This window comes from Typha latifolia, chromosome 8 (genome assembly GCF_019914945.1).
Source record: "Typha latifolia isolate L0001 chromosome 8, TyphaL0001v2, whole genome shotgun sequence".
Lineage (NCBI taxonomy): Eukaryota > Viridiplantae > Streptophyta > Magnoliopsida > Poales > Typhaceae > Typha > Typha latifolia.
This window is the reverse complement of record NC_133093.1, coordinates 8,895,050-8,909,932: the sequence shown is the minus strand read 5'-3', so window position 1 is coordinate 8,909,932 and position 14,883 is coordinate 8,895,050. Positions and strand designations below refer to the sequence as shown.

General features: G+C 38.9%; 2 protein-coding genes and 1 non-coding gene across 4 annotated transcripts; 1 reads left to right on the top strand and 2 right to left on the bottom strand.

Annotated features, from left to right (window-relative positions):
• Positions 1-1,067: 1,067 nt before the first annotated feature.
• On the bottom strand, positions 1,068-6,016 carry LOC140793619 (cellulose synthase A catalytic subunit 7 [UDP-forming]). The gene is made up of 12 exons (XM_073145202.1): positions 5,863-6,016; positions 5,555-5,753; positions 5,258-5,376; positions 5,093-5,162; positions 4,741-4,897; positions 3,915-4,527; positions 3,676-3,813; positions 3,466-3,591; positions 3,157-3,369; positions 2,551-3,066; positions 2,016-2,366; positions 1,068-1,832 (listed from the first exon to the last, which is right to left on the bottom strand). Exons 1-12 carry the CDS (start codon positions 5,941-5,943, stop codon positions 1,251-1,253), a joined length of 3,165 nt encoding a protein of 1,054 aa, XP_073001303.1. The 5' UTR covers positions 5,944-6,016; the 3' UTR covers positions 1,068-1,250.
• TRNAG-GCC (transfer RNA glycine (anticodon GCC)) lies at positions 2,403-2,473 on the top strand. Its single transcript has one exon. It is a non-coding gene; the product is annotated as a tRNA-Gly (tRNA).
• Positions 6,017-7,305: 1,289 nt separating the features above from the next.
• Positions 7,306-14,541, bottom strand: LOC140794453 (peroxisome biogenesis protein 12). Of its 2 annotated transcripts, none has more exons than XM_073146488.1 (10): positions 14,289-14,541; positions 13,545-13,650; positions 12,201-12,349; positions 11,581-11,833; positions 9,904-10,013; positions 9,369-9,443; positions 9,153-9,239; positions 8,642-8,728; positions 7,868-8,005; positions 7,306-7,768 (listed from the first exon to the last, which is right to left on the bottom strand). In XM_073146488.1, the coding sequence occupies exons 1-10, from the start codon at positions 14,394-14,396 to the stop codon at positions 7,697-7,699; spliced, it is 1,185 nt and encodes a 394-aa protein (XP_073002589.1). In that variant the 5' UTR covers positions 14,397-14,541; the 3' UTR covers positions 7,306-7,696. The 2 variants fall into 2 exon arrangements, with proteins under 2 accessions (XP_073002589.1, XP_073002590.1); XM_073146489.1 differs by having other exon boundaries at positions 7,403-7,768; positions 7,881-8,005; positions 14,289-14,525.
• Between the last annotated feature and the right edge of the window lie 342 nt (positions 14,542-14,883).

Here is a 14,883-nt window from a genome sequence, read left to right as displayed (position 1 = left end):
CTAATTAAATTTTTAAATAACAAATTAAGATATGATAAAAATATATATTAATTTAATATATTTGTTATATTTTATTATCTGAAATCTTATTAATATTATTGTAGATGAGTTGAAAAACTTATCAAATCTTATACAATTATTTTGAATAAAATTTTTCAAATTCAATATCTGGTTTGACCAAATATGATGTAAGGAATAATAATTTTAATTTAAATATAATCATAAGAAGGTAAAATAATATAAATAAAATTATAGTGCCTAAAATAAATTTAAACCTAACTATTCGAGGAGGGTAAGATTTATAATATGACTGTTTAAGGATATTGGATTTGTTCCCAATTTTTCAAGGTGGCACATCTTTTTATTCGATTCTTATAAGACACTTGTGGCCATTTCTAATATATATATATATATATATATATACTTATGGTCTTCTAAATCTATATATATCTCTCTTTCTTCAACTGAGAGGAATCAAATTCACACCCAGTAAAGTTGAAGTGTTGATGGAAGGAAAGAAATCCAAGAATTTTCTACAGATCAGCAATTATGACGTCTGGACTTTGGATTCTACTGTCACATCGATAGAAATCTAGGGATTTACTTTATCCCTCTAGTTTGTACTATGTCGTCCCCTCTCTTCATTTCTTCTCTCTGTAAAGTATCCTTGTAAAAGTTTTGATTTTGATCCTATTATAGTATACCAATGAAAGAAAAACTGAGATTTTGATTGAGTAGTACGTGATTTGAAAGATAATTTCACTTTATAATCAAATTAGCATGCATACATGGATCAAAGCGCACCATATTGGCACACAAAGGCTACATTTTTATCTATATGCGAGCGTGTTTAAAGGGTTGTACTTTTTTATCCACAGAGTAGTTTGACACGATTAAATGAGTTCGGATTTAGTATAATGATGTTGAGTTATATTTAATGTTCTCGTAACCTACTCATGACCTAAACAACTCATTTATTACCCAAATAATTATCTATAATTCAAATAAATTCATTCAAAACTCAGTTTATAATATAAATAAACCCAAGATACATTAATAAGCCCTCATTTTTCAAAGAAAGTTGCGGTGATTAATTTCACTCCTTTGAATTCAAAAATTATATAAGAGGTCCAGCAAACTCTTTCACCACATAATGATCATCAATTACACATGCCAATTAAATGAAGTGATCAAAAGAAGAAGAAGAAGAAGAAGAAGAAAGAAGGAAAATTGAGTAGAAAGTTTCATCCCTAGCATTCAACTCCACAAGGCTTGAGGATGGGTCCATGTTGCTTTGGCAAGAAGGGGTCAATCCTGACCCAAACCAAGGAGAAGATGGAAGCAAGCAGAATCGACCATAAGATCACAATGGTAGGAGTCCTATTCTGCCTCCCCATCAACCCCTTGAGGAACGGGTACAAGTGAACGATGACCCAGAAGGCGAAGAAGAGCTTCCCGAAGAGCGGGCCCCACGAGCCGTAGCCGTTGTTGATGGCGTCCGAGACGCCCGCGACGACGCCGACCATGTTGAGGATGATGAGGGTGGTCGGGGGGATGAGCAGGGTCGTCCATTTGAAGAGGTAGAGGTCGCCGAACTCGGAGTCCTCTGCTGCTTTGGACGTGACGGTGAAGTTGGTGTCGACGCCGGCCAAGACCTTGAGGAGGCCCTGGAAGACGGCGAAGAGGTGGGCGGAGACGCCGCCGATGACCCAGAACTGCTCGTTGCGCCACCAGTCCTGGATGCTCACGCCGCTCCACCGGAGCTCCAGGATGCCGGTGGCGATGATGGAGAGGAAGAGGGCGATGAACCAGATGCTGGCAAAGTTGTTCAGCTGTTTTGACAACGAAAAGTTTTTCATTCGACACCCCAACGTTTATCAGTATTATGATTAACTCCCTATACTTATCAATGGATTTTAAAAATTAAAAAAAAAGTGAAAAAGGTGATCGCTATACTGAAATAAGCACATAATATAGGGCCTAAAACATGAAAGGAAAGATGATAAGCTACTCACAGTTGGGATGATGAACTTTCCGGTGAGGAGGCAGACGGCGGGGATGGTGCAGTAGGCGAGAAGAGGGATAGAGGTGAAGGGGTAGACGATGGTGTTGGTGTACGCGAGCCTCTCGAGCCACTTCAAGTTCCCCCCGTAGCCGTACCAGAGAGGGCAGTGCCGGCTGAGGAAGATCTCGACGGAGCCCAACGCCCACCGGAGCACTTGGTGTAACCTGTCCGACAGATTGATCGGAGCCGACCCTTTGAAGGCAGGTCTCTCAGGCACGCAGTACACGGATTTCCAGCCTCTGCAGTGCATCTTGAAGCCCGTGAGAATGTCCTCTGTCACTGATCCATAGATCCATCCGATCTGCCAAAGATGTCACAATTAATTATTTCATAACAAGCACCAGTGGTCTAGTGGTAGAATAGTACCCTGCCACGGTACAGACCCGGGTTCGATTCCCGGCTGGTGCAATTTCGATTTTATTTTAGATATATATATATATATATTTTTTTTTTTGGAGTCTATAGAGGTCTGTCTATATTAGTACCTCTTTCCCCCACTCAGTCTTCTCCTCGTACCCGCAGCTTATGACATGTATCGCCTCCTTGACGAGCGCCGCCGTGTTGGTCCCCTGCGGCAGCCCGCCGCCGTCCTCCACGAGCGTCGACGCGATGAACACCGGCGACTGCCCGAACCGCTTCTCGAAGCTCTTCTGCGACATCAGCGACGACTTCTCCAGCTCCTCGTACCCCTCCAGCCCCTCCTCGATCTCCTCCAGCTCGAACCCTCGCTTCCTGTACCCCTTCTTGCTCACCCCCATCGCCCCCTCCCCCTTCTTCTTCCCCTTCCTGAACCCCAGCAGCCCTAGTCCCCCACCTTTCTTCGCCCCGGCCTTGCGCGACCGGCCGGAGCAGCAGCACCAGGACGGCCAGCAGTCGCACGTCATCTTCGGCCGCTTCTCGCTCTTCGGGGGGTCGTAGCCGTACAACGCCTGCCGGTTGAACACGCACCCGGTGCCGACGTACACCGGCCCCTGGATGCCGTCGAGTCCTCTCATGTTGATCTATATGTATTTGAAACGCATTTCAGTTTAATCTTTGAGAGTAATCGATAAGTTTAACAGAATACTTAACGTAGATATCCAACTACTTACATCGAAGAAGACTACGTTGCGATTAGCATATCTATCATGGCGATCGATGCCATCAAATCTCTGAGGGAACTGGACGTAGCAGAGCTTCTTCCCCAGCTGAGGGTCCATTAGGAAGCACATGGCTTCTCTTACGGCCTTGCTATTGTTGACGTAGTGGTCGCAGTCCAAGTTCAACAAGAACGGTGCATTCGTGAGCACAGCTGATACCCGAACCTATGAAATTTTCACATCAAATTAACATCACGTCAATTACTACTAACTAGTAACGTGATACAAAATCTCTCATGCTAATTACAATTAGTAGCCCACCAATGCATTCATGGCTCCTGCTTTCTTGTGGTGCTGATAGCCCGGGCGCTTCTCACGCGAGACGTACACGAGACGAGGCAGCTCGTTGCCTTCTACATCTAGGGCGCCTTGGCTCCCGAGGTACACCTGAACAAAAATTTATAATGATTATATAGTTCAATTAATTATGTTATAGATTGTCATTAATAGTAGATAATTAAATTAATTAACCTGTATCATTCCAGGATGGTCCCTTGTGTTGTTCCCGGGCCAAGGCGTGCCGTCCTGCATCACCCAACCTTCCTCTGGCTTCTTCTGTGCTTTTGCTACCAGAGCATTAATTCTCACCTTAAACTCCTCGTACTCTCTCTGCACCATTAGACGATGAGGAGAAATTTTTTATAATTTACGCCCTATTAATTAAGAATACGAACGAGTATTTATCTTTCAAACTGTGGGTGTAAATATACCTTCATGGCCCTCCTTTCCTTGACAAAGGTGGGCTGCACCTTATCCTTCAAGTAGTCGATCTTCTGGGAGAAGTAGAACTCCGGCGCTCTCGGCTCAACGTTATACTTCTTGCAGAACGGCACCCACCTCCTGGCGAACTCGGCGGTCTCCGACAGGGTGTCGAAGAGCAGCATGGATGCGCCGTCGTCGGAGACGTAGCAGCTGACCTTGTCGATGGGGTAGTCGACGGAGAGGATGGAGAGGACGGTGTTGGCGGTGATGATGGGCGGCTCCTTGAGGGGGTCGACGGAGCTGACGAAGAAGTCGACGGGGAGGAGGCGGGAGGGCTCGCCGTCGCGGTCGAAGCGGAGGGCCAGGCGGTCGAGGTAGGTCTGGCGGTTGATGGGGAACCACTTGGGGAACTGGTCGAGGATCCAGGAGAGGGCGAACCAGATCTCGCAGATGACGGAGATGAGCCAGAGGGCGTAGGCGTCGTTCGCCGGGGTCGTCAACCGGAACCGGAAGAAGAAGATGAGGATCAAGAGGCGGAGGACGATCACGATCCGGTAGGGGTTGATCTTGCTCGACGAGATCGGCACCTTCCGCCACAGAGGCTGCCGGGCCTCCGCCATTCTGCAACGCGACATCGAACGGCGCGAATAAAGGTTAATTTTTGTATATCTTTTTCAAATTTAGGAGAAATTATATTTTTAGCCCCCCTCCCAGAAAGGTGCATATTGTAGAAAGAATATACGAGCTAATATATTAATTAAAAATATCATTTAAATTGTGAAACTAATAAATCTATATATAAAAGAAAAAGAAAAAGGAAGCTGCAAATCTTACAGCATGTAATCTTCGTCATTATTCTCTTCATCATTTTCTCCATCATCTCTGTTGACCATTCCTTTCTTCTCTTGCCTCGTCTTCCATTTCTCTATCCTGTCCTTCCATTCCATGCCACCTTCCATCTCCCTCTCTGCTTCAAGATCCTTTCCGGCAACTGCGATGCCCAAATTATTTATTAAAATAATACTCTATACTGTATTTTTTATTATTATTCACACCTTATAGATTAATTAATGAAACTATATATACAGAATGATTTGAATACTTTTGAATAAGTTTTTTTAAGATTTAAAAGAGGAACCATTATTTTAGGTTCTTTATTTTTTTTATCTAAGAGATTTCTACTAACCACTGCCAGCAAAGGAGGACAATGCAGACCCATTGTGTCTCCTCTGTTGCACCACTTGCTCTCCATTTTCCTGCGAGAAAAAGAACATGGTTTGATGAATCCTTAGCCCTTCAATTTGACGAGAATAACTAATTGGATCATTTACTTTTCTTAATTGGAACTTACGGAATTAAGATCGAAGCGATGATGGCTGTGAATTTTTCGTGGGCTCTTAATTTGGAACTCATCCTCAAAGTCGTCCATTTCAGCCCCCTCATCTTCATCTCCTTCAACTCTTGGGCATCCTGAATTATATATATATATATATATATAGAGAGAGAGAGAGAGAGAGAGAGAGAGAGAGAGAGAGAGTTGACAATTTGATGTCGATTTCAAATAAGTCAGAAAAAAATATAGGCAATGATAATTAGAATGGTTTAAATATACATCAAATTAAGAGGGATATTGGAAATGGTTTAGTACCTTTGTGACGCTTGTAGCGAGTGTTGCACTGAGGACAGCTCTGGCTGCCATCACTCCGTTCATACTCATAGCACGGCCGGCAAACCGGGAAGCCGCACTCGTGGCACGCGACGAAGAGCTCGCCGTCGCCCTTGGCGCCGATCTCGTCGCCGCAAACGCGACAGATCTTTACGTTCGAGTTTCGGTTTGTCTCCTTAGGCTGCATGCCATGGACGTGAAAAGAGAACAAACATAATTACGCATTCATCTATTAAGAGAAGAAAAAAATAAGGAAAGAAATTATTGAGAGAGTATGAAGGAAGGCAGACCTCTTCATGGCCATGCATGACATGCAGCTCGTTGCGCTGGTGGGAACCGGCGACGAGGCCGGCGGCCGGTGCCGGATCCATATGAAGAGGAGAAAGAAGAAGACGAAGATGTACGAGGAGTTAGAATAGCTAAGGATGGAGAGGGGAGGAGAGGAGTTATTAGTGTTTTATGGACAGAGAGGTCCGTAGTCGGAGAGTTGCAATCCCTCACCAAACCGTGAGTTGAGGGGTCGAGGTTTTGATTAGAAGAGAAGCGAGCATGCACTTTCGCGAGGTTGCAGTTGGCTCGCTTAGATTCCAAGTCTTGAAACCAAAAAAATTAAAATTAAAAAAAGGCCTTGTAATTAAATTAGGTAAAAGTTACATTTCGCACCCTGTATTTTTATTAATTTATGGCACCGGACTCTGCCTTCTAAGTATTTATACTTTCAAAAGGCCCACTGTACGTGTTAACCAAAGCTGATGAAAAGATAGTAATATTAATAAGGGTGGAGATTGTTATGTAGATTGTACAATTTTTCATTAGAATGGAAAGTCTAAAACATAAGGATCAAAATATAAATACTGAAAATTTAGGGTGCGAATATTATATTTGTTAAAATACAATGATGTTAAATTAACATAGAGGTTATATTAGTAGCAGCTGAAGAAAAATATGGCAGGCTATGGAGTGATGTTGATGCTTAGGAGAAGGTATACTGATGAAGACTCACCAACCTTCCCCTTTTAATAAGCTCACTTTTTTCTTGGTGAAGTTGTTGCATTGGAATTTGGAAGGTTGCTATTATGTATATATGAAGCTATTTAAGTTGCAGGAATATCTTATTCCATTACTAGTTACTAGTAAGGTAAGAGTATATTTTAGTATTTAACACTCCAAAGCTCGTTTAAGCTCACTAGTGATACTCAGTTTCTGATACATTTATATATGTAAATTATAAAAGGATAAAATACTGTTTAACCCTCTATTGTTTTGGCATGATTTCAACTTTCTCTGTGTATTTTAAACTTAAGTATAACCCTCCTTTTAATCTAGACTAAGTTACAATTATGGACGATAAGAATTAATTATCTTTATAAATGTAAAAAGTCTAATTTGAAGATGATAAGAATAGTTTGATCATAAACAGTATTGATGCCAATGATGGTAGAAATAATTTAGTCATTTGAACAGTAATGTCGTCGATAAAAGAAGTCTAATAATTATAATTTAGTCTGACACTAGGTTAAGCGCTTAAGTTTAAAATGGTTATAATTTGCCCTTTACAAATATAATTATTTGCTGTTTTCAGCTTATAGATATTTCAAGTTCAAACATTTAGCTTGTGTTGTGAATCATCTTGAACTTAGTTCCTATCAAGACTCAGCTGTTCATGTTACATATCTACCTTTTTCATAAAAAAATAACATTGACAAATTCCATAAATTAATTAAGAGAAAAAAGAAAAAGGAAGTGATTTTTTTTTTTCCTCCAAGCCATTGATACATCTGTGGATTTATTCCTTCTGAGACTTGTAGAAAATAATAGTATTACATGATATGAAGATAATTAAATCTGAACCGAGAACTTCTCTATTCGTATATGAGTTTTTATCTCAAAAACATATATGAATGAAAAAATGTGGGACAATCATAACTATTATTCCAAAATACTTCTACCGACACGGTATATGGAAAAGCTACAAGGTTCAAATCCCTTAAAAGGCACCAGCACTTCAAGAGATTTAACAATTCTAAGAGACCGTGTTAACTGTGGCGAAATGCTTCACTTTTGATTCTGGTTGTATATCTGATTTGTGTCCTTTAGAATTTCCACAAACCGAATTAATTCAAGCTATAAATCATGGAAAAGCTTCCTAATTTGTTCAGTTGTCGCAGGCATCAACGTAGTGGGACATCTTTTGTGCTGTCATAGAAAAAGGTGGAAAGAAGACTGTTTAGCAAGAGTACTGGAACAAACCTTAATTTCCTTGAAGGGAATTTGTCGAGAAGTTTGAGCATTCACCTGAGACACATACTTATGTATGCAGGCAAAGCAGAAAACAAAACCAGAAACAGGAAGAACAGACGGATTAGCCCGCTTCTGGCAGCATAGGGGACAGAGTGTCCTGTCTGGTGGCAAGGGAATTCCATCTTTAGCCACCTGCGGTTAATGAAAAGAGGCTTTGATCAGCTAATCAGATATTTAGGTAGCATAGGATGAATAGATACTTTTGAGAAAGTAAATGGAAGAAGCATTTAAAATCTACAAGATATTCAGCACAAGCACCTTCAAGTCCCCGTAAGTCCAATATTTTGTCATCAAAACTAGACAAAAACAGTAAAAAGAAAAAGACCGAGAGCAACTCAATCAATGAGAGAACAGACTATAAAACGATTAAAGCCGTTATGTATCACTTCCACACCATGGGTGTGCCAGTGTTCACCAATATTCTTACTTCATTAGGCATGAGGCTCTTAAACAATACAAAGTGACATTTTACCCTTACTAATCAAATAACCAAAATCTGGCAACAATCAAGTCAACCAAAATTGTGAGGCTTATGAGAAAAAAAAATTGGTTAAAGCAAAAAAGACTTCCCACATTCAATGTCATGGCCGTTGATTACGAATTTAGTGTTATAAGGTCAAAGCAAAGACAGGAAAGAACACAAAGTGCTGAGAGGGAAAGAAAAGGTCCCTGATATGACATATTGCTTGCTATTAGTAGATAAAATCATTTAGCATATGTAGAATATCATGGCAATCCATGATAAAATCCAGCAGCGAGTAAGCAAACCTTCGGTGGTGGAGGAGGAGGAGGTGGGGGATAAACAGTTGGAGCTGACATTCTTTCTTCAGCAGATTGGTACCACCACTCCATCATCTGTGTACAATGTGCCAAGAAAGCAATATTATTTTAAGAAGTGCAAGATCTGTAAACAACAGCAACCGACTACCTATATCCTTTCAAGTCATAGTTAGGAGGATCAACTTACAATTACCTTCAGTGTATATGCAAAAGGGGAAAATAACAAGCAGTAAATACTAAATAGATATTAGTGGAACATGGAAAGCACATGGATACAGGAGACTTAACTACCTACTCGGATTGTGTAAATGAGAAAAAACCAGGTGACATGGAATTGGAGAGAAATCACAGTTGAAGCAAGAAATAGAGTTTGCATATCATAATCAGAAGTCCAAATTGCGCATAGTGACTGACTACTTGAAGTTTCTTTCCCTTTCATTTTTTTTTCATTTCGAGTAATCATCCTACTTAGACTTTGAAGAACATGAAAAGTACTGACCTTGAAAAAGAACACTGCAGCAATTAAACCAGTTTGTGCATAATCAAGAGTCGTGTATATGCAACTGAGAAGCGCTCTCTGCACAGCCTGCGTAGGTCACATGCCAGAATTCATGTTCTACATCAGACATAGGCCTCTTAAAGAGAATGCATGCAGAACTCTGCTACTTCTGTGACATATAAGAGTAACTATTATCTAACAATAGACTTTGCATACCTTCAACCATGGAGGACCACGGAGCCTTTCACGTTCACGACTTCTGATCCTTGAAATCCTGGAAGACGAATCCATCTACCTTGACATTGAACAATAAAGACACAACAGTTTAGCCAATCACTAATTCAGAGAATATAAAAATACAGAATCTTTCATGCATGCTATGCATCCCTTCTGATGCAATTTATGAAATAAGATTAAGATATAGAAATCAAATTAACCAATCATACTGACAGCCTGACATGATGTTAAACCCTCAGGATATGCACTTTACAAGACAAATTGAGTGAGCTTGTCAGAGGATGCGTGAATTACCACTAGAGAAACTTACACCGACTAGAACTTACATGGGCTACAACGCAAGAAAAAACACTAGATGCCTTGATGTTCTAATACGAGGACTGTTCTTTTAATCTCATGCTGGATTTACTCCTAGAAAAATGCTAATAAAACAAGCACTACAAGTACACATAAAATTTATTGAAGTGGCTATTAGAAAGTATGCAGGTAGTAAAAGTAGTAAAAAATCACATACCAGTTCTTGTCCTGTTGCACGACAAACCTGAATACCAAGAACATGTAGTCCTGGACTATAAAACCCAGTAGCATCCAACAGATATAATAGTTGGTAAGCAAATGTTAATCCTGTGAAGAATGGATAACAGATATTACATTTTTAGTGGAAAAGCAAAACAGGGAACTGCAGGCTAATGTGCAAACTTATTTTTCTAATAGATGGCACAATATAATGCTTTTAAAGCACCATTACTTTAAATTGAAATCAGTTAATCACCCATATTTGAAAAATATTCAAGAAACAAATCCAGTTGTAGGCCAATATAGTTTCATCCAAGTGGAATTGTACTTTCATCTAGTTTTCAGAGGTAAAACAAAGTAGAACAAAGCAACAGAAGAGATTGGACAATAATTTTCTGATAAACAGGCATGCCAATCCATGATTTTCTTTAATAATTACTGCTAAAAATGTACAAATTTTACATAGCGGGCAACTTTTTTCTCTTAGATGTATAGTAATTATCAGTAGCTAATGAATTAACAGCAAAAGAACCAACATAGGAAACATTAATCAATCATAATTACTAACGTCACAATGAGGCAAAAGGGAAGAAAAAGAAGAAACAACAAACAGAAAAAGCTAATGCGGAAAAAACTTAATAATGCTCAGTAAGTAACTACCCAAAGAAAGACATTAACTATAGAATAACTTCCTGCCACGATTTGGGCACATGCTGCTCAGCCATCTGATGGCAAGCAGACAATATGAGCATATCAACAATCTTGCATAGACATCACAAGCCAAAGATGGTGCCTCACATATATGTTGGCATATTCTAAAGAGCATTAATTTTGTTGGGATGCTTCAGCAACACGTACAGCAGCATGGCATAGGCTAGCAAGGTTGCATATCAACTCATGTTGGCCAAACAACTGTAGGGACTAGAATATGGATCTTTACTAAACCGTTGAGAATAGTTTTCCCAACTACATCTCCAAACTTTTATGTTGTCAGTGGTCATCTCACATGTAAGTATGCCAACTTAACATAGCAAAACAATACAACAGTTTCCAAAAAATTTCAGTTAAATCATATACTGGAATGAAGCAGATCTTCCATTCTGTGAAAGTGAGCAATTACTGATTGCTTCAGCCTTCTGTTCACTATGGCACATAACAACAGCAAGAAGAAATACACAATTAAATTGAACAAGCAAGGTCGCTATTACATGAAGTAGACAATAGGGACTTTTCTCATTTGCCTCCATTTACACACTGTTTTTTCAGCAAGTTTAATTCAAACCTTGTTCTTTCACTAAATCATAGAAAACACCCTACTTAGGGTGTTTAATTGAAATTTCAATGACAAATATAAGGTGGTCAAAGGTCTTTTTTGGTGTTCTATTAAAAATGCAAGGTTTGAATTAAAAATAGTTAAAGCAGGATGTGATCCGCAATCAACATATAATGTTGGGTGTCAAATGAAAAAAAAAATCCTAGAAAATAGGACATGTGTCCAGGGAATAAGCCTAACATGTCGTTCTATAAGGATCAGAATGACATACATCAGAGATCATTCTACAAAGTCTACTTCTGTATGGATCTAAACATCAAAACACTTATCTAATGCTTAAAGCCAAATATTATGCACACAAATTTGGAGTCTTTCTCCAGTCAACTGGTGCAAATTGCCAACCTTCATTGGTAGCGTGTATCCAAGGGTAGCAAGCAGCTATAGCAGCTATTATTTTCTTCTTAAGATGTGTCATGCTTGACACCTCCATACTAGAAGCTTCAACTCGTGCATGAGAAGTCTCTCCTTCATCTAGGAGAAAGCCAGCTTCATCCAATCTTGGCTCATCCTGACCCCAAAGACTTGCTTGAAGCCTAGCTTCCCTTTCTCTGTTATAATAAGAATGGAGCTTTGACTTGAAATATGGTAAAATAACCTATAAGAATATAGTTAAAGCACAAAAATATTAGTATTAATCAGAGAAACAGTATGCTGGAAATTGGAGTCATTTATTCCATTATGTAAAAAACAAAAGGCTGGTCAGCTTACAAAAGCGACACAATAATCTAAATAACTAAAGCAATATCTGGTGGCAGCATAATTCTCAAGTTATATGCCCTCACCCTGAATGAAACTCTTCAATATAAGGAAAGATAAAAGCAAGGAAGCCATAATAGAAGTGCTTTTTGAGGTCTCTCAGCAGTACAAACTAAGTGAGGTTTCTTCAGCTGCCATAATCTATGTCGATAGGATAAAGGATTTATTAACCAAATTATTGAATAGCCAAAAGCAGAATATGATACCAGAAACACAACAGAGAGGACTTTTTGATGCCTCTGCAATCCAGAATGACGGAGTTTGTCATTTGATTCTACAATAGAAGTGCTTTTATTGGATGAAATTTTCGCTTCTCTCCTCCGCAGACCATATAAAGATTCTGAGAATGAAGCATCTGAAAAGAAAAGAAAAACAGAATGTAAAAAACTGCTGCATATTAATTTGAGAGAAGTCTAATAAACTTGATTATTAGACAAAAAGACCAAATAATAAATGAAAGGTAAATCACAAATTATCTCCCACCCCCCGGTTATGCCTAAAATCAAGCCACCCTTCTAAACTTTCATTTATATCCTTTTTCTCCCTGTGGTCTTAGACTAATATGAAACTGTTAAGTTTTCCATCTAGAAAGATACTAGATATCTTTAAGAAAATCCTTAGAGAGATTCTTCCCGCCAAAATGGACATCAATATGCATTTTCTCCCTCTTCTATCCTCTTATACCTAAGATTATAAGCTTCAAATCTTAGTTATCATCTCTCTATCACTATGTAACTCCCTTCATATAAATATCTATATCATAGCTATTTACTAGCATAGCTATTAAACTGGTAGAAAATTCATAGCATAGCTCCTCAAACAATGAGATAATTACTATCACAAGTGTATTATAGTGATTACGGCCCCATTAACAGCCATCCAGCTTTTCGCATTAGTGTAAAGTGTAAACCACAAGGGGGCAAAGTTATAAAACTGATAATTCATGGCGGTTACTTGATTTTGGATGATAAAATGAATGATGTAAGAATGTAAGTTGATGAAAGGCCTTTAGAAGAACAAGGATGACATATTGCATTCTCCTATCCTTTCTAACCCACGGATAGGTAGATATCAAGGTTTTAAAACTTCACTTCATTTTGACTTTAGGGATATGAAATTTCATATCACTAGTTCAAGTTCACAAAGTACTTGTGGTTGACAGTTGACTGCATCTATTTGCATTAATAAATAAGTAATGCAACCAGGGGAAAATAGGAAACATGTCTTCACAAAAAGCCACAGCCAACACCTAAATCCACGAGTTGTTACTATTTGCCCTGAGTGATATGCTGCCATCAAAATTTTCAATCCTGTAGCTAAAATTACCAATAAGGAGGAGGGCCATGAGATTATCACAGTTGCCAACCTGCTTTAGATACATTAGTTTGAGGATACCAAGTATTAGGGCAAAAAACAAGTCATTAGTTGCCAACTATAAAGAAGAAACATCATGCAAATCTAGCAGCACCTTTTATCATCATAAGATCATAACTTTAGATACTATATTAAGTGAAACAAAATGAAATCCACAAATTGCAATGAGGTAAAACCTGTTGTTCGTAGACTATGAGATTCGAGCACCATCATCAATAATGCAAAAAATTCGTCATCATAATCTAAAACCTTGTGGAGGAATGGACTTCTTACAGCAAATACCTGCAGCACATAAGAGTAGAAACGGAAATTGAAACCATTTAAAGAATATGAAATGATAAAAAAAATCACATCCAATAAGGAAGAGAATAAAGGAAAGTTCCAGCTAGTGACAAAAGGCTTGCGATTTAGACAAAGTATACTGCGGTCTGAAACCATTAAATATATAAGCATACACAAGAATGCACACTCGCATCCATATGATGCACGTTCCCTACCACAAGAAAGTTCATTCTAAAAAAAATTCAGAGCACCAATTCAACAACACCCTTTAGTCCTTACAGGAAAAGAATTTTGGAGGTGAACCCGATGCAAAAAAGTATTAATGCCATCCAGGGTTAACCACAAAAAATGGAAATTTCATCATTTTCAGATAGAATTGTTATGAACAGTAGAAGCAGCCGACAACAAATAAAGCTACCAAAAATTCAAACCTAATAGATTTTACGCAATTCTGAAACAGAAGATAAAGAAATAAAAGGAGAAGGAGTTCCCTTTGACCGTCACCACTAGAATTACGGAAACAATTGATGGAAATCAATCAATAAAAGCAACGAGAAAGCAATCTAAGCAATGCAAAAGGCCTAAATTGATCGAAACAAGAGAACCCCACGAATCCGACGCGAGGTCAAAGAGATTACCCCAAGGGAGTAGGTCAGAGCTGCTCTGAGGCTGGCGGGAAGCTGCTGCGCGGCCGCCATCTCGAAGAAGGTGGGCCGCGTCCCTTGCCCTCCCACTTGGAACAACATCTCCTCCTTCGGTCGAAGAATTAGGGTTCGTTCAGGGTTCCTCTCTTCTCTCCTTCTCTTCCTCTTCTTTTTTAGTTCGTCTTAGGAAAAGAAAAGAACGGAATAAGAAGTGTGAGACCGATACGGCGACACAGCGACGACAATTAGTTTATCGGATTATTAAGACGGTCGTTATATAACAAGAACTATTTAATATCTATTTTCTTTGGTTAAATTATTTAAATTAAGGGTGTTAAATGCAAATTAACTCTTGGAAATTATACCCAAAATTGAGATAACATAATGAATTTTGATTCACTTACTTAACTCTCTCGGCATCGCAAGCAAACAAATGATCATTAGAATTTTCAACTTAAATGAAGAATTTGATCCTGATGCGCCGGTGAAGCCTCATTCTAGCTCTGATTTTATTTCTAATAAATATCTTTAAATTTATCCCATAAATTAATTAAATATAATAATTTTACTTTGAATATAATTATAATAC

Bases quoted from the DNA above. Each gene is read 5' to 3' on its own strand.
- LOC140793619 (XM_073145202.1), bottom strand. From the start codon at position 5,943: ATGGATCCGGCACCGGCCGCCGGCCTCGTCGCCGGTTCCCACCAGCGC. The intron at 3,592-3,675 runs GTTAATTAATTT...ATTTTTGTTCAG, and splicing joins ACCATCCTGGAATGATACAG to GTGTACCTCGGGAGCCAAGG. The intron at 3,067-3,156 runs GTAAGTAGTTGG...AAATACATATAG, and splicing joins GCAACGTAGTCTTCTTCGAT to ATCAACATGAGAGGACTCGA.
- LOC140794453 (XM_073146488.1), bottom strand. From the start codon at position 14,396: ATGTTGTTCCAAGTGGGAGGGCAAGGGACGCGGCCCACCTTCTTCGAG. The intron at 11,834-12,200 runs GTATCATATTCT...ATATTCTTATAG, and splicing joins TCCTCTCTGTTGTGTTTCTG to GTTATTTTACCATATTTCAA. The intron at 10,014-11,580 runs GTTGGCAATTTG...CATTCTTCACAG, and splicing joins GATACACGCTACCAATGAAG to GATTAACATTTGCTTACCAA.